The sequence below is a fragment of the Lithobates pipiens genome, unplaced genomic scaffold, assembly GCF_037356315.1.
Source record: "Lithobates pipiens isolate NorthernLeopardFrog02 unplaced genomic scaffold, aLitPip1_a1.2 Scaffold_18, whole genome shotgun sequence".
In the NCBI taxonomy this organism is placed as follows: domain Eukaryota; kingdom Metazoa; phylum Chordata; class Amphibia; order Anura; family Ranidae; genus Lithobates; species Lithobates pipiens.
In genome coordinates, this window is record NW_027507758.1 from 378,216,258 (window position 1) to 378,235,990 (window position 19,733).

Genomic DNA, 19,733 nt, shown 5'->3' on the forward strand with positions numbered 1-19,733 from the left:
GCAGATGTAGGTTTATGAAGGGCTGTTTCTCCATGACCTACCATGAGAAAAGGTTGACTATGCTTGGATCAAATTATATCTGATGCTTGTCAAATCGGGTGAAATTCATTCAGTGGGTGGACCTGTCAGCACCACCTGGCTTGACAAGTTGATTTCTTAGGCCGAGTACACACGCGGGGACTGTCTGCCGAAACTAAGTTCGTCAAACAGTCCGCTCAAACTTTTGAATGAACGAACACGCCCACACACGGCACTTTTTGAGCGGACAAATACGGCAAACTTTGTTCGTCGTACTAAGTCCGCACAACTTTTGAAATGAACGGACTCGCCCACACACGAGGCAACAGTCCGCTCATTTCGAGCGCGTGTGCAGGTAGGCGGGGCCCGCGACGGAGACGTCGCGGGCTCCGCCGCCTGGAATGTACTTAAAGGGGAACCCCAACGCCGAAAAAAATCGGCGTGGGGGTCCCCCCAAAGTCCACAACAGACCCTTGTCCGAGCACGCTACCCGGCCGGCCAGGAAAGGGGGGCGAGCGAGCGCGCCCCCCCTCCCGAGCCGTACCAGGCCGCGTGCCCTCAACATGGGGGGTGCCTTGGGGAAGGGGGGGCCGCGCGGCCCCCCCACCCCAAAGCACCTTGTCCCCATGTTGATGAGGACAAGGGCCTCTTCCCGACAACCCTGGCCGTTGGTTGTCGGGGTCTGCGGGCGGGGGGCTTATCGGAATCCGGGAGCCCCCTTTAATAAGGGGGCCCCGGATACCGGCCCCCCACCCTATGTGAATGAGTATGGGGTACAATGTACCCATACCCATTCACCTGTAAAATAAAAGTACCCAAAAAAAAAACACAACACACGAGATAAAATATTTTATTGCACAGCTCCGGGGGTCTTCCGTCTTCGGGGGTCTTCTCGCCGGACTCCTCCGCTATCTTCTTGTAGCTCTTTTGCTAGCGGAGGAGTCCGGCTTTCTTCCTCCCCGCCGCCGGCCTCTTCTCCCGACTTCGGGGGTCTTGTCCCCCTCTTCGGTTCTTCTGCCGGGCCACCGCAGCTTCTTATAGCTCTTTTGCAGGCGGTGGCCCGGTCTTCTGTCGCCGCCGCCTTCCGTTCTTCTGCCGGGCCACCGCGCCTTCTTATAGCTCTTTTAGAGGCGGTGGCCCGGTCTTCTGTCGCCGCTGTCGCCTTCCGGTCGCCTTCCGTTCTTCTTCTTGTTGTTCTTCTTCTTCTTCTCCAGGAGATGTTGACACGTCGTTCTCTCTGGCCGGAATGCCAGAGCCGCGCTGTGCGGCCACTTATATAGTGACAATGGGGCGGTGTCACATGGTATATGTCACATGGGTTGGTCACATGGTGACCCCGCCCCCTTACGATGTCATAGTCCCCATGTGACATCAACCCATGTGACCAACCCATGTGACATATACCATGTGACACCGCCCCATTGTCACTATATAAGTGGCCGCGCAGCGCGGCTCTGGCATTCCGGCCGGAGAGAGCGACGTGTCAACATCTCCTGGAGAAGAAGAAGAACAAGAAGAAGAACGGAAGGCGACCGGAAGGCGACAGCGGCGACAGAAGACCGGGCCACCGCCTGCAAAAGAGCTATAAGAAGGCGCGGTGGCCCGGCAGAAGAACGGAAGGCGGCGGCGACAGAAGACCGGGCCACCGCCTGCAAAAGAGCTATAAGAAGGCGCGGTGGCCCGGCAGAAGAACCGAAGAGGGGGACAAGACCCCCGAAGTCGGGAGAAGAGGCCGGCGGCGGGGAGGAAGAAAGCCGGACTCCTCCGCTAGCAAAAGAGCTACAAGAAGATAGCAGAGGAGTCCGGCGAGAAGACCCGCGAAGACGGAAGACCCCCGGAGCTGTGCAATAAAATATTTTATCTCGTGTGTTGTGTTTTTTTTTGGGGTACTTTTATTTTACAGGTGAATGGGTAGGGGTACATTGTACCCCATAATCATTCACATAGGGTGGGGGGCCGGTATCCGGGGCCCCCTTATTAAAGGGGGCTCCCGGATTCCGATAAGCCCCCCGCCCGCAGACCCCGACAACCAACGGCCAGGGTTGTCGGGAAGAGGCCCTTGTCCTCATCAACATGGGGACAAGGTGCTTTGGGGTGGGGGGGCCGCGTGGCCCCCCCTTCCCCAAGGCACCCCCCATGTTGAGGGCACGCGGCCTGGTACGGCTCGGGAGGGGGGGCACGCTCGCTCGCCCCTCTTTCCTGGCCGGCCGGGTAGCGTGCTCGGACAAGGGTCTGTTGTGGACTTTGGGGGGACCCCCACGCCGATTTTTTTCGGCATTGGGGTTCCCCTTTAAGTCCATACAAGGCGGCGGGGCCCGCGACGTCTCCTTCGCGGGCCCCGCCTACCTGGAGACGCGCTCGAAATGAGCGGACTTTCCTCCGAGCGGGAACAGTTTGCTCATTTCGAAAGTGGCCTACACACGGGCGGACTGTCCGCTCAAACCAAGTTTCAGCGGACAGTTTTTCGGAATTTCCGAAAAACTTTGTTCGTCAAACTGTCCGCTGAAACTGTCCGCTGAAGCCCCACACACGAGCGGACTGTCCGCTGAAACACTGTTCAGTGGACAAAGTTGAGCGAACAGTCCGCCCGTGTGTACGCGGCCTTAGTTGACTTTTTGTCAAAAGGAAAATTCTCAGCTGATCATTATCTGCATTTAAGTAGATGCAGTCATTGTTCAGGTATTGTGACAGTCACTGAGTCAAGTGTTATAATACAATACCCGGAACTGAACATTAATTCATACACACTGCTCAGCATGGATGGGGAAATCTTTAATTCAGCCCATGGGGCTAAACTATGGAAAGCTTGTATATGGCCAGCTTAAAGCATCTCTGAACCCAAAAAAAAAAAAAAATGCTGTGTCTTTCATGGTGAAGGATTGAACTGGTTTCACATTGTTCTTTACACATGCAAGATTGGGGCGGATTGCTATTAGATCATCTATCCTCTCTGGGATTGCATTGTGATGACCTGACCTGCCCACGAGCTGACCCCCTGACTTTGTTTGGGTTTCCTGCCTCAGCTCCGGGCCGGGCACGTGATGGGGACCCCCTCTCCCTTCATCCTCACATGAGCCAGTTTAGTTCTTGGGCTGATCTTGAATGAATATTTGCATCCATACTTCTGACGAGTGAACGTGATTCCATGAAACGCGTAGAGTTTTTCTATTCATGTGATGCCAAGACAATTCGGCTTTTATACAGCATGTACTCAGTTATGTATAATTATGTATCATCATTTTATACAGTGAATGTGTTTCTGGTATATTTTTATCAACATATCAGCCTTTGTATATGGTTATGTATGTTTTGAAAACATAATGCATTTCTAGACCATGGGATTGCTTTTAATACAATAACATTTTTATCATATATTTACTCCATACACTAATTTTTGCAGCAATACGCCTAATTGAAAGTCCCATTCTTTTTCTTTGTTTCTATTTCAAGTTTGGATTTTAAATGAGAAATTATGTTCATTATGTGTTGTCCGTATTTCTAAATACCGCATTTTTATCGGTGTATAACACACACACTTTTTTCCCCTTAAAATCAGGGGAAAATCGTGGGTGCGTGTTATACGCTGATCAACCGCCGAGAATGGCCGAAAGCAGGACATCCGGCTCTGCATCTCGGCGGCATTTTTAAATGGCAAAGCTGAAAAAGACACTGACAAGGCTGCATGACAAGGCTGCAAATGACCCTGACAAGGCTGCAAATGACCCTGACAAGGCTGCATGACAAGGCTGCTAATGACATTGACAAACTGCAGATGGACATTGATAAGGCTGCATTGATGGGCATTTAAATGTAAGTTTTTTTTCTCCTTAAAATTCCCTCCTAAACTTGGAGTGCGTGTTATAAGTCGATAAATACGGTACATTTTGAATATTTTATATTATAATATACAGCATGTTGTAGAGATTTTGGAATACCAATAAAGTTAAAGTTAATTTGCTGTCCAAGTTTATTCCTTCCTGGTGTTTGGATCTAGGATATCGTAACCCTTTTTGTTTAGGTTGGGAACCCATTATGCATGCTTAGATCTCTTAGCCGTTAGCAAGTATTTTACTTCTACTGTTTTTTAATTTTACCTTTTTATCAATGTTTCAGCAAGGAGAGAGGAGCAAGTAAACAGCAGACCTTGCATGCAATACAAAGTCTGCTTTAAACAGCGATATGTGTACTTGTTGTCCTTATCTACACCAAGATTCTATGATCACCTGAAGCTCAGCTGAAATGCCAGTTCAGACAGTATGGAGGACACTAGGCTGCTAAATTGAGGCCTAACAAAATAAATAAACATGCTTGTAAGCTGAAAAATCCCCACATTTTCTACAGTGGGGACAGGAGTGGATTATAGGAAGCTATGTATTTCATACACAGGTCCGACATGTTGCAAAAGGCAAAGCTGGTCATACATGTCAAGAAAAGTCCATGCAGCAAATCTCAAGCTGCAGGATGCTGTAATCTGACAGCAGGCATCCACAACTGTTAAGAGTGCCACTTGCTTTTTCTGCCCAGGTCCTTTGAGTTCTCAAAGTTTGTGGCGTTTGCAAAGTGGTGGTGTCAGCAGGGCCATCTACAGCTTGAACGTGGCCAATTTCACAGGAATCACCTGAAATGTGTGCCAGCTTAACACCTTCTACATGCTCCTCCTGCCCCCCCTTTTGTCATATTTGACTGCAATTGCCGTTTAAAGAAACTCAAGAAAAAATAAAAACAGGGAAAATAACTCCCAATTCAAAACTGGGCAGTTGTACTTTATAGCAGAGTTATTAAACAAGCGTTTACCTGCTGAAGATAGTGCTGGGGGCTGTGCAACCTCTGAATGTATTTCTCCAGTTCTTTGTACCTGAGTAACGATTTCAGATTTGCAATTTGGTTGTCTGACACTGGCAGGGCTAGAAACGTGTCCTGGATACAGTCTTGCCAAAACTTTGGAAATGATTGCTTAATAAAAAAAAAAGGAAGGAGAAAACAATGCATTTACTACTTTCACTGTCACGTCACCAGGCACAAAACATTGTAATTAAACACATTTCAATAGCCAAAAATGATACAAATCCATTCTATGTGCACTAAATGTCTTTGCAAACCCAAATATTGCCTTGTAAAAGTAGCATTGACATCACTGTGCTGCAAATAGCCCATGCAGTGAGCAGACCTGTGGGAGGGAACCACGAGGCACCATCCACTACAGGATGCCTGCAGAAAACTACAGGAAGGGGCGGAGACAAGACCAGTCACCCTGCATTAGGCAAGAGAGCAGCAGTGACCAGTCTTTATAACAGGAAGCTCCTGTACAGAGTTAATGTTTCACAATTGAATACTGCAAAGATTAGGAGGAAATACACAAAGCAGACCAAGATTCAAGGTAGAATACACATGACTTGTATTTGGACAACATTTTCTTATCCCTCGTATTCAGCCCTAAGAATGTCCACATTTCTCTGAACAATCTAAAACAGATTGCAGCATCAGGAGCATTTACTTTTGTGTAATATTTTAATCTGTATAGGGTGATGTGGAAAAAATCCAACTGAATGCAAAACTTTAGGCTTGCTTAAGCCGCGTACACACGGGCGGACTGTATGGCCTACTTAGTCCGTCATACAATCCGACGGACAGTCCGTCCTACTTTCGAATGAACGGACTTGACCACACACGGATGCACAAACAGTCCGTCGAAAGCTTGCGCGATGATGTGTACAGCACGTACGACGGGACTAGAAATAGGAAGTCCAATACACAGCAATGCAACCTTTCGCCGTGTAAATCCTTTCTGAGCATGCGCCATTCTTAGTCCGTCGAACTAGCCTACTCACAAGCGGATTGTCCGCTGAAACCAAAGTATGACGGACAGAATTACGGAAATTCCGAAATACTTAGTACGCCAGACTGCACGCTGAAAAAGTCCGCTGAAGCCCACACACGAGCGGACTGTCCGCTGAAATGTGTTTCGACGGACTAAGTAGGCCATACAGTCCGCCCGTGTGTACGCGGCCTTAGATGCGCAAAGATTTTATTTGACTTTAGTGTGCATATATCACATTTACAGTGTGGTTTCCAGGCAATTTCTGTAATTATACATTTGTCGCACTCTACTGAATAAGAACTGCATTCTCAAATCTTCTAAAATACAAATCATTTACGCTTCTGCATTAAAAACGTTTTATAAAGTGGACCTATCAGATACTTTATGTGCACACATGCCACATATTGTGCGAGCGTAACACTTGAATTGTTATGAGATCACCGTACCATCCTGACAGCACCTTTATGGAGATTTCTACCCAGAATACCAGTGCCATCGTTGCTCAGGCATCACCTGTAGAAGACCGATGATGTCAGATTTACCCCTCTCAGGAAGGCATCAAAGTGCACACAGGCACAATTAAAGCGATTGCAAATCCTGCTTTGTTATTTTTACCTACAGGTACAGTGCCTTGAAAAAAGTATTCACACCCCTTAGAATTTTCCACATCTTGTCATGTTACAGAATGGCACAGAATTGTGAGGTGGAAGGAAAATAAATGGTTTTCAACATTTTTTTTACAAATAAATATGTGAAAAGTGTGGGGGGGGGGGGGGTTCATTTGTATTCAGCCTCCCCCAAGTTAATACTTTGTAGAACCACCTTTCGCTGCAATTACAGCTGCAAGTCTTTTTGGGGATGTCTCTTCACTGGGCATATGTGAGGGGTTACAACCAACCTAAAATGATAGGATTGTCAGTATAAACACACAGATGCTACCTAGTTCTAATATAAAATGGTAAATATGTAAGTATATGATGCAGAGACCATTCCGCATTGTTGTCCAACCTAGGAAACCTAGGAGTACCAGGACAAGGTTCTCTGGCACACTTACAGTTTTCTATTACTCTCCCTACAAAGTGTCACAAATACCTGATCCTGCCTGATGTCTAATGCAACTTCCTGTGATGGTGTGGCAACGGTTTTGCACTGCTCCGGAATTCAGAGCAGAGTTGAAACTTTCATGTCATGACTTTTTTAAATATAGGCACGACATTGGCCATGCACCAATCAACTGGTACCAAACCAGTACAAAAAGGTTAACACATCCATATACTTCAATAAAACATCTTTGTTCTGTTAGATTGGTATGTTCCAATTTTATTCAGTTTTCAGAAATTATCATTCTCCCTAGCAACAATACATTTACATGTACAGTATTTTATATTATATACACACATATACACTATTTCACAAAAGTGAGTACACACCTCACATTTTTGTAAATATTTTATTATTTCTTTTCATGTGACAACACTGAAGAAATGACGCCTTGCTACAATGTAAGTAGTGAGTGCACAGCTTGTATAACAGTGTGACTGTTGTAAATTTTTTGTCCCCTCAAAATAACCCAACACAGACATTAATGTCTAAACCGCTGGCAACAAAAGTGAATACACCCCTAAGTGAAAATGTCCAAATTGGGCCCAATTAACCATTTTTCCTCCCTGATGTCATGTGACTCATTAATGTTACAAGGTCTCAGGTGTGAATGGGGAGCAGGTGTGTTAAATTTGGTGTTGTCGCTCTCACTCTCTCATACTGGTCACTGGAAGTTCAACATGGCACCTCATGGCAAAGACCTCTCTGAGGATCTGAAAAAAAGAAAAGAATTGTTGCTCTACATAAAGATGGCCTAGGCTATAAGAAGATTGCCAAGACCCTGAAAATGAGCTACAGCACGGTGGTCAAGACCATACAGCGGTTTAACAGGACAGGTTCCACTCAGAACAGGCCTTGCCATGGTCAACCAAAGAAGTTGAGTCCACGTGCTCAGCATCATATCCAGAGGTTGTCTTTGGGATATAGACATACGAGTGCTGCCAGCATTGCTGCAGAGGTTGAAGGGGGGAGGGGGGGGGGGGGGTTTCAGCCTGTCAGTGCTCAGACCATACACCACACAATGTATCAAATTGGTCTGCGTGGCTGTCGTCCCAGAAGGAAGCCTCTTATAAAGATGATGCACAAGAAAGCCCGCAGACAGTTTGCCGAGGACAAGCAGAATAAGGACTTGGATTACTGGAACCATGCCCTGTGGTCTGAGACCAAGATAAACTTGTTTGGTTCATATGGTGTCAAGCATGTTTGTCATGGTCTGGGGCTGCATGAGTGCTGCCGGAACTGGGGAGCTACAGTTCATTGAGGGAACCATGAATGTCAACATGTACTGTGACATACTGAAGCAGATCATGATCCCATCTAGACAACCTCACTGTAGTGGTCATCCAGCTATAGCACGGTCAGCAAGTGGTTAAAGTGGTCAGATGAGACTAAAATGGAATTATCTGGCCTCGATTTAGACATGCCTCTACATCTCTCTTGCCTCTGAAGCGAAACCACATTTGCCTGGCGCCCCAGAGACTGCTGACGGGAGCAGAGGAAGTGATGCAATGCCTCCCTAAAAAGGAAAAGCAGTCATGTGCATTCTACGTGGTTGAGGGATGCTCGCTGCGCTCCCCCCATTTAGCCTTCTGTGGGCTTGCCATATGTTAGGTGAACTTTGCTGCAGGCGTGAAGCAGGTAAACATCACAGTCCGTTGCCTATTGCATCTTAAAGGGAGGTGGTTGCAAGATAGCAAAACATGGCTCAACAACACATTTTTGCCACCCACCCCAAATTGCAAATCTAAACAAAATTTTACTGTATATTTACAATGGAATAATGCTATCTACAAGCCATGTAGCATCTGATAAGAACACCAAAAATTTATCTATTACACGTTATCACCATCTGATACTGTATTTCTTTATCTGCGTTTCCATATGTATGTCTGTCTATTTATGTATGCACATACATACCATATGTAGATGTAGGTTACCCATGTTCTATGATCATTACTTATGATTTTATCAGTCACATTTACAATATATTGTGTTTTGTTGTAGCCCTGATGAAAGGTGAGTTTTTGATCCCCAAAATGTATTTTTTTTAATACAATCTAATAAAAATGGACTCTTATCCTCGGGTCTGGCGCTCCTTCCATTTGTGCATGTTTTTTTTCTGTTAACCTCCTGGGGTACCCACTGGAGGGTAGCCTTGTCTGTTATGAGCAACCTAACCTGAGCTAGGGAGCTCTTCAAAATGTTCTTACTCTCTCACTACTTTGAAACCACATCAAAGTCTAAGCACCTCTTGGATGCTTCTTTCTTCAGTGGAGATGGAGTGGTGGGGCGGTGTTAAGATCTCTACCATGTCCAATCAGACAAGACTTTGAATTATCAGAGCACATGCGCTGTATTGATGTCTTCACGGGCAGGTCAATAAAAATGGACGGTGAAAGGTACCAGAGGGGAGCTCCAAGAGACTAGCACTGGACAGAAGAGGGTGTTTACAGTTTACAGTTTTGCTTTATATCTCTTTTATATGTATACTCTATATTGACATATGCTGTACAATCAATTTGCACAAGAATATGCAATTTAAAGCTAACCAAAATAGAATTTACAAAAAACAAAAACAAAAAAAAATTTAAATTATATTGATGGTAACCAGTTGAACACGTTGAATGATTGGAAGTAGGTTTAGCTGTCCTTTAGAATTCTGGGAGGTGTAAATGCTGACAGGGATTGATGTATAGTTTGCATGCCGAAATTCAAAACAATATTTTGACGTTGAAATTGATCTGCTAAATGGCAGTCTGTGCCGTATCAGCTGTAATAACATAGCCAATTCCTGTTCCTTGTAACATTTCAATGCCCTTGTCAAATAACAGTAGGCAGCAAGGCAAGTTATGTCACAAAAAGAACATAAAAAAAAAAATTGTTAGTAAGGCCTCAGTGCGGTTATGCTTTTAGGATATTCAGAGAATAGGTAGATGACCTTTACAGTTCCATTATTTTTCACAAACCTACCAAAACCATATTTAAACCTTATAATGATGCCATCTAAATGTATCTCAACTACTTCCAGCATCTGATATCTTCTGAGTCGAGGCAGCATAGCTTTCCCCAGAAGGATTTCCAAATCAATATTAAAAAAAAATAATAATAAGCTGAACGCACAGCGAACCTATGGTTTTCATTTTACATCACATTCTAACAAAACATCCAATAGTACAGAAATTGTAAAATCAAGTACAGAAATGGTTTGAAGAACAGGCGTTTCTGTATTTCAACCTGACATTTAGTTAATAAACTCTAACAATTCAAACAAAAACACAATCTTCTGTAGAAATCAAATTGCAACATAAATAAATAAAATAAAATAAAAACACCACTATAAAAACAAAAACAAGCACTGCTGCCACATGCTAGTCATTTTTCTTCTACAGTATGTAATAGGGCAGTACAGAATTTCCCAAGTAAATCAGCACAAGAAGCCTGAATACAATGTTTAATATCTCAGGTTAGATAGGTTTTTGTTGCATAGATCAGCAAATCTATGGGAAGCCACACTGCCGAGTCAAGACACCTCTACTAAGGTCCCTTTCACACCTGTGTGACTTGTCCTACGACTTGGGACTGCAAAGTCACATGACAAGTTGTACCACATGATTTCCAATAAGTACCATTCATGACTTAAAGTAGTCCCTGCACTGCTTTGGTCTGACTTTGATGCGACTCGAGGTCAAGATTACACAGGCATTGCTTCAAGTCGCATCAAAATTGCGGCAAAAATCGCGTAACTTTCAAGTCACACAAGTGTGAAAGGGGCTTAAGTGTGGCCCCCAACTTCCAATTATGGACATACATATACATAGAATATAGGCTCACCTTGGACTTAGCCCAATCCTCCTTAATAGTATTTTTCCACCTGTGCAGCCAAGTTGGGATAACATCTACTTTGTATTCACTCACCAGCCACTTTATTAATTACACCTTGTTAGTACCGGGTTGGACCCCCTTTTGCCTTAAAAACAGCCTTAATTCTTCATGGCATAGATTCAACTAGGTGTTGGAAACATTCTTCAGATTTTGGTCCATATTATCATGATAGCATCACGCAGTTGCTGCAGATTTGTCAGCTGTACATCCATAATGCGGATCTCCAGTCCACCACATCCCAAAAGGTCCTCTCTTGGATTGAGATCTGGTGACTGTGGAGGCCAATGTAGTGCAGTGACCTCATTGTCATGTTCAAGAAACCAGTGGTGAGATGATTTGAGCTTTGTGCATTATCCTGCTGGAAGTATCCATTAGAAAATGGGTACACTGTAGTCATAAAGAGATGGACATGGTCAGCAACAATACTTAGGTAGGCTGTGTTGAACGATGCTCAATTGGTACTAGGGGGCCCAAAGTGTGCCAAGAAAATATCCCTCACACCACTGTACCACCAGCCCGAACCGCTGATACAAGGCAGGATAGATCCATGCTGTCATGATGTTTATACCAAATTCTCACCCTGCCATCTGTCGCAGCGGAAATCCAGACTAAGACCAGGCAACGTTTTTCAAATTTTCGATTGTCCAATTTTGGTGAGCCTGTGCAAATTGTAGCCTCAGTCTCCTGTTCTTAGCTAACAAGAGTGACACCTGGTGTGGTGTTCTGCTGCTTTAGCCCATCTGCTTCAAGGTTTGATATGTTGTGCGTTTAGAGATGGTATTCAGCATACCTTGGTTGTAACAAATGGATATTTGTGTTACTGTTGCCTTATTATCATTTCGAACCAGTCGGCCAATTCTCCACTGACATCAAGGCATTAATGTCCACACAACTGGATAGTTTCACTTTTTCGGACCATTCTCTGTAAACCCTAGAGATGGTTGTGCGTGAAACTCCCAGAAGATCGCCAGTTTTTTAAATACTCAGACCAGCACGTCTGGCACCAACAATGATGCCACGTTCACTTAAATCCCCTTTCTTCCCCATTCTGATGCTCAGTTTAAACTTCAGCAAGTTGTCTTCAACACATCTAGCGCCATGCAATTGGCTGATCATCAATTTGTGTTACCAAGCAACTGAACAGGTGTACCTAATAAAGTGGCTAGTGAGTATATCATAACCTAAATAGATATTTCTGGTTACTTTTTTAAGTGCTTTTTACTTGCTTAAAAATCATATTATGACCTGGTTATTTGTTGGGGAATTATGGTCAGTAGGGAGTTTATAGCATTGTTCTATGTTATTAGATTTGCTCCAGAATCACTTTGGTACAGCTCTTCAATCTATGCATCATCACCACATATCATCCTCAAGGTACTTCAGGAAGATAGCTCTTTCCACTTCTTGCTACGTTTACTCTGCTTACTTATATTTATCCTATTTTAGCCATATGTTTCTCTACTTGGACTTGAAATTATGATCATGGAATGTAAGGGGACTCAATGACAGGTTTAAGAGGGCGCTAATGTTCAAATACCTGAATCACCACAAACCCATATCTTGTTTTTACAGGAAACCCACCTGGTAGGCAATAAGATTTTGGCATTACGCAGATCGTGGGTTCAACAGGCCTTCAATGTTACCTATTCAGGATATGCCAGGGGTGAAATGATTCTCTTGAACAAGTCTGATATTAGAAATAAGAGCTACGGTGTTTGCCTTTGTTAATATACAGCATCTCACAAAAGTGAGTACACCCCTCACATTTTTGTAAATATTTTATTATATCTTTTCATGTGACAACACTGAAGAAATTACACTTTGCCACAAAGTAAAGTGGTGAGTGTACAGCTTGTATAACAGCGTAAATTTGCTGTCCCCTCAAAATAACTCAACACACAGTAATTGATGTCTAAACCGCTGGGAACAAAAAATTAGTACACCCCTAAGTAAAAAATGTCCAAATTGGGCCCAATTAGCCATTTTCCCTCCCCGATGTCATGTGACTCAATAGTGCCACAAGGTCTCAGGTGTGACTGGGGAGCAGGAGAGTTAAATGTGGTGTTATCGCTCTCACTCATGCTGGTCACTGGAAGTTCAACATGGCACCTCATGGCAAAGAAGTCTCTGAGAATCTGAAAAAAAATAATTGTTGCTCTACATAAATATGGCCTAGGCTATAAGATTGCTAAGATCCTGGAACCTAGCTGCAGCATGGTGGCCAAGACCATACAGCGGTTTAACAGGACAGGTTCCACGTAGAACAGGCCTCACCATGGTCAACCAAAGAAGTTGAGTGCACGTCCTCAGCATCATAACCAGAGGTTGTCTTTGGGAAACAGACGTATGAGTGCTGCCAGCATTGCTGCAGAGGTTGAAGGGTTGGAGGATCAGCCTGTCAGTGATCAGATCATACGCCGCACACTGCGTCAAAATTGATCTGCATGGCTGTCATCACAAAAAGAAGCCTCCTCTAAAGATGATGCACAAGAAAGCCCACAGTTTGCTGAAGACAAGCAGGCTAAGGAGATGGATTACTGGAACCATGTCCTGTGGTCTGATGAGACCAAGATAAACTTATATGGTTCAAATGGTGTCAAGCGTGTGTGGTGGCAACCAGGTGAGGAGTACAAAGACAAGTTTGTCTTGCCTACAGTCAATCATGATGGTGGGAGTGTCATGGTCTGGAGCTGTATGAGTGCTGCCGGCACCAGAGAGCTACAGTTCATTGAGGGAACCATGAAGGCTAACATGTACTGTGACATACTGAAGCAGAGCATGCTCCCCTCCCTTCGGAGACTGGGCCGCAGGGCAGTATTCCAGCATAACCCAAACACACACCACAAGACGGCCACTGCCTTGATAAAGAAGCTATGGGGTAAAGGTCATGTATTGGTCAAGTAGGTCTCCAGACCTAAACCCTATTGAGCATTTGTGGGGCATCCTCAAGCGAAAGGTGGAGGAGCGCAAGCTCTCCAACATTCACTAGCTCAGTGATGTTATCATGGAGGAGTGAAAGAGGACTCCAGTGGCAACCTGTGAAGCTCTGTTGAACTCCATGCACACAAGGGTTTAGGCATTGCTGGAAAATAATGGTGGCCACACAAAATATTGATGCTTTGGGCCCAATTTGGACATTTTCACTTAGGGGTGTACTCACTTTTGTGGCCAGCGGTTTAGACATTAATGGCTGTGTGTTGAGTTATTTTGAGGGGACAGCAAATTTACACTGTTATACAAGCTGTACACTCACTACTTTACAGTGTATCACAGTGTCATTTCTTCAGTGTTGTCACATGAAAAGATATAATAAAATATTTACTAAAATGTGAGGGGTGTACTCACTTTTGTGAGATACTGTATATGGTACCTCCTCCTTTTAATAAGCAGGTCCTGTACAATGTCCATATATGATAAATTAGCACCTCCAACGTTTTCACAGCTATATATGGCCAGGGATTTTTACTTAGTCATGGATGTGCAGTTTGACACATCCAAATCTTCAAGAACACACAATCCAGAGTCATGGCAGTGGGCCCAAGCCTTAGACTACACTGAGATATGGCACTGGAAACATCCGCTAATCAGGGCCTATTCAGGTTTTTCTTCTACACATAAATCAGGTTCCCAGATTGATCTAGCCTTTAGTAACACTCGGGCTTTAACCGCAATTAAGAGTGTAACCTATTTGCCTCTCTGACGATACACCTCTGGAACTGTGTATTACCCTGAAGGATACTAGCTGGTCTAACTGTTGGCGTTTGTCACCTAAATGGGTACAGGACATGAAGGAAGGTAGGAGAACTAGTCTCCCCAAAAATGACTCAATATTAGGAGTCCAATAAAGGTTCAACTTCAAAACATATAGTATGGGATGCTTTTAAAGCACATGTTCTTGGAGAATATATATCTGCTATTAAGGCAGGTTGGTCCGAGTTGTCCTCACAGATACAACTAGAGGATTGTGAGTTGAAGGCAGCAGAAACCTTTTCTGATTCTACCACTGCAGACAACTTCAAGCTACTTGCACAGACAAGAAGTGACTTGCCTCTCCACATGGCTTCTGCCGCACATTTAGACCTGCGCACTGTGGTTGGCAGGGTGTTTGAGTCGGGGGACAAAAATGGGAAGGTGTTAGCTAATCTGGTAGTAGATCATAGGACTCAAACATATGTTGTGCAGATGACACCATTACATCTGATCCATCTACCATACTACAGAAATTCACAAAAGTACTTTACCTAGCTGTATGAAGCATTTCCAGGTACATCTGAATATGCTATTCGGGAGGCACCGCAATTTGCCGAAAGAGAAATCGTGCCGATAATTGAGCCGGAAATGGAATGGGGCCCCGCTCATTACGAGGGTGTCCTTCTGGCGCGGCACGCCACAGTCCTCTCCTCTCTTCTCCTCCTCCCCTCCAATGCGCACCACAGTCCCTCCCTCCCCACTCCTCCACTAGCTTAAAAAAAACTGTTGTTCTACTCCATTCTATACCAGCTACAGCAACTGAAGCCTAGAAGTACAGACTAAAAATGATTCAGTCTTACTTTTTTCTTTTTAGTTAAGTTACGGTACTTTAAAGAAAATTGGTAATTTATACACCATTGCAAATGTAGAGTCCATGCCAACTACAGTTTTTTTTAAAGCTCCTAGTAGTTCTTAGCATTTTTTTTCTGCTGCTAAATAGTGTTATCCTATGTGTTCATGCACACTACTTTTTATTGAGTGAAGCATCTAGGACAGTGATGGCGAACCTTGGCACCCCAGATGTTTTAAAACTACATTTCCCATGATGCTCCACTACACTGCAGAGTGGATGAGCATCATGGGAAATGTAGTTCCAAAACATCTGGGGTGCCAAGGTTCGCCATCACTGATCTAGGAGAAGAAAAAAAATTGTCTTTGTAGAGTTTCTTGGACCGGCAGAAAAAAAAAAAAAAAAACACTTAACACTCCTAAACGCTACTAAAATGATCCAAACAGCTTTTTTCAAACAGTTTTTCATTTTCCTCATGTACTGTAAAAGCACAAATAAAATGCTAAAGCTCCCAAATGCTCCTAAAAGCTGGAAAAAAAAGAAAAAAAAAATAGCATTTTTTAGCCAGGGTTTTTTTCTAGTGCTTTAGCTTAAAAAAACAGTCCAACACTCGCTCTTTGTGTACTGGCAGCTAGTTGAGCATGCTGGGAAACCAACAGCCGACCGATTCCTGATCAGCGATATCAGCCAATGGCTGAGAGCGCTGACTGGATTGTTCTGGTGAGAAGGGCCGCTCCCCTGTCAGAACACAAAAGAACAGCGGGGGAGATTGCTGCACTAATGTTGGATTGTTAGTACAATGGGTCTGACTGGAGCTGCCAGTTATTTTTGTTCAACCCAGTGGTGTGTGCCAGGCAAAAAAACTTAGCCATAGAAGTACAAATATAAACTTCCAAATAAACATATCAAGTGACAAGATAATGCAATATTGGACTCTACTATGTGCTATTTTGTCATTCTTATGTGCATGTGCGGTTGTGTTTTTCATGTTCTCTACTATCTTTGCAGATTATATGAGTCTATTTAGGGCGCTATGTCTATGTATTTTTTGTCATATGGTTGATATTCTAACACGTGTCTCCTTATAGCTTTCAACCTTGCATGTACATATTTTTTTCTCAATGTGACTTATCGCACTGCTATGAACATCGCTAGAGATTATATATATATTTTACGGATTTTTTATGTATGCTCTTCTATGCAATTTTTAATCGCACTGCCATGGATACAGCGAAATAGAGATACATATATATTTTGTTATATGTTTTGGACAACGGTGTTGCTTTATACCGCTGTGGTTTTACTGATGTGTTCATGCATGTAATTTCCTGGCTGGATGGGGTAGAATGCCCATATGCATTTTATGGATACTTTTATGTATGTCTTTTATATACGATATGCTGTTTACTTGCCATTAATTTGCCGTTCAAAGTGGTTCATTTGTGACAGTTTTATTTTGAGAAGCTTGTATACTTTGACACACGTATCTGCATGGTTTTCTTAGCGGCATCTGTGTAGCCCCCCCCCCTTTGCTTTATTCGTTTTGACTTCTGCCTGGAATCGGCTCTTCTACGTTCCTAGGTTTCTGATTTCTGTCATTGCCTTTGTCATCAGCTCTTTTTCTTCTATTTCATAAACTGTTTCTTTTTATAAGGCGTATTTTCCTTTACCACATACATGGTCTTATCATACACTATATGGCCTTTTGCTTATAATTCATTAATATATATTTTTCACTTATGTCCGAAGCAGTAATATGCCTCAGATAGAACATTGATTATTACTTAATGTTTCATAACCTTGCCTTACATTAGTCAACTTCAGTTATCAGGCAGCGATCGTCTCTCTGTACTATTGTTCGTGGTATGTTTGATTGCGCTCAGCCATGCAGATATAGTTAATGCATTGTTCAGTGCCTTGTCATGTTTTTTTATACTGTATATTGTATCTATATTAGAACTCTGTTAGCAATATTATCTGCAATGGGACAGCACGCAAACACACTGAGCCAGTTCTATTTTGACCTTACTAAGTAACGTATTTATCGGCGTATAACACGCACTTTTTCCCCCTAAAATCAGGGGGAAATCGGGGGTGCATGTTATACGCCGACCCCCCACTGTTTCTAAGCCTTTTTGCCATTCTCAGCGACTTCCGGGTATTGTCTGCTGCACTCGTCCATTCTCGTGGCTTTTGGAAAGCCGAAAGCTGCCGAGAATGGCCGAGTGTGGCCGAAAATCGCCGAAGATAGCCAAGTGCGGCCGACAATACCCAGAAGCCGCTGAGATACACAGGACATCCGCTCTGTATCTCGGCGGCGCCATTTTTAAATGGCAAACACACAGACAACGCTGCAAACGACTGACAAGACTAAATGGATGGCTGCAAATGACACCGACAAGGCTAAAGGGATGGCTGCAAATGACACTGAAAAGGCTAAATGCAAGGCTGAAAATGACACTGACAAGACTAAATGCAAGGTTGCAAATGACATGGACAAGGCTGCATTGATGGGCATTTAAATGTAAGTTTTTTTCCTTAAACTTCCCTCCTAAAAGTTTTTTTCTTTTAAATTCCCTCCTAAACTTAGGGTGCATATTATACGCCGGCGCGTGTTATATGCCGATAAATACGGTATATATTAACACGGTGTCATTCTTTCAGAGGTGTTAATCCTTTTGGCTCTCTGTTTTTTCGTGCTGCCCATTTTCCTGTGCATATTTGGTTTCCACTTTAGTCTGATTAGATATGGGAGAAGTTTCTGGGGGTTGTCTATCCCCTAATTGGTTTAATTTCACTATAAAAAATGTCAGTCTGATTATGGTCACCAACTATGATTAAGCATCTATATTGATGTGAAATGCGTTAGCCCGTCTGTACCTTTCATCACCATGATGTAACAGATTTTGGATCTTCTACACTGTTTTGCCACAAATAAAAGGTGTTATTCGGAGTGCGGCCGTTCAACTGTTTTCTTCAATTTTCTACTAATATTCTCAATGAAGGGAAAAAAAACAAAAAAAACAACATCCTAAAGATTGATAGTTTGGGATGTTTTGAAATTATAATATCAATGTAAACTCTGAGACGACTTGTCATCCGCCTTTCACAGGGGTATCAGAGGAATTCATTCGACTTGTAAAAACAAATATTGGCCAAATTCATTAATCAAGCCCATGGCACAAAACAGGAAAGCATTATACGCCTTGAAAACTGCACAATATCTCCATCACATAAGTCCTCCTTGTCCAATCTATGACCAATATGAATTCCTTTAACATAGTCCTCTTGTCTGCCTAGTGCCTTTATAATAATTAAATGAGAAAAGAGAGCACGATATTGTAAAGACTTTAAGTGAGCAAATTATATAGAATTTAAACAGGTCCGTTGCTCAATAGAATTAATGGCTGCATATCTTTTGCTGAATTTGCCCATTCATTCCTATATAGCTAGGTCATATTTATGTATTGTAGCTTAGTTACATAGTTGGTGAGGTTGAAAAAAAGACACATGTCCATCAAGTCTAACCTATGTGTGTGATTATATGTTAGTATTACATTGTATATGCCTGTATGTTGCGATCGTTCAGGTGCTTAAGTTTTTTTAAACTATTGATGCTCCCCGCCGATTCCACATCCTTGCCGCTCTTACAGTAAAGAACCCTCTATGTAGTTTAAGGTTAAACCTCTTTTTTTCTAATTTTAATGAGTGGCCACGAGTCTTGTTAAACTCCCTTTCGTGAAAACGGTTTATCCCTATTGTGGGGTCACCAGTACGGTATTTATAATTTGAAATCATGTCCCCTCTCAAGCGTCTCTTCTCCAGAGAGAATAAGTTCAGTGCTCACAACCTTTCCTCATAACTAATATCCTCCAGACACTTTATTAGCTTTGTTGCCCTTCTCTGTACTCGCTCCGTTTCCAGTACATCTTTCCTGAGGACTGGTACCCAGAACTGGACAGCATACTCCAGGTGCCGCCGGACCAGAGTCTTGTAGAGTGGGTGAATTATTGCTTTATCTCTGGAGTTGATCCCCTTTTTAATGCATGCCAATATTCTGTTTGCTTTGCTAGCAGCAGCTTGGCATTGCATGCCATTACTGAGCCTATCATCTACTAGGACCCCCAGCTCCTTTTCCATCCTAGATTCCCCCAGAGGTTCTTCCCCCAGTGTATAGAATGCATTCATATTTTTGCCACCCAAATGCATTATTTAAAATGTTTCTATATTAAACCTCATTTGCCATGTAGTTGCCCACCCCATTAATTTGTTCAGATCTTTTTGCAAGGTTTCCACATCCTGCGGAGAAGTTATTGCCCTGCTTAGCTTAGTATTGTCCGCAAATACAGAGATTGAACTGTTTATCCCATCCTC

The 19,733-nt window shown here is 43.3% G+C and overlaps 1 protein-coding gene across 3 annotated transcripts in view; it reads right to left on the reverse strand.

The window, feature by feature from the left end:
• ERICH1 (glutamate rich 1) overlaps nucleotides 1-19,733 on the reverse strand; it is a 136,352-nt gene that overhangs the window by 105,198 nt on the left and 11,421 nt on the right. For 2 of the 3 annotated variants that reach the window (XM_077487760.1, XM_077487759.1), the window contains exon 2: nucleotides 4,813-4,971. The exons of the other annotated variant lie outside the window; for it this stretch is intronic. In XM_077487760.1, the coding sequence (XP_077343886.1) occupies nucleotides 4,813-4,971 (159 nt within the window). The remainder of the gene's footprint in view (nucleotides 1-4,812; nucleotides 4,972-19,733) is intronic. 3 annotated transcript variants of the gene reach the window in all.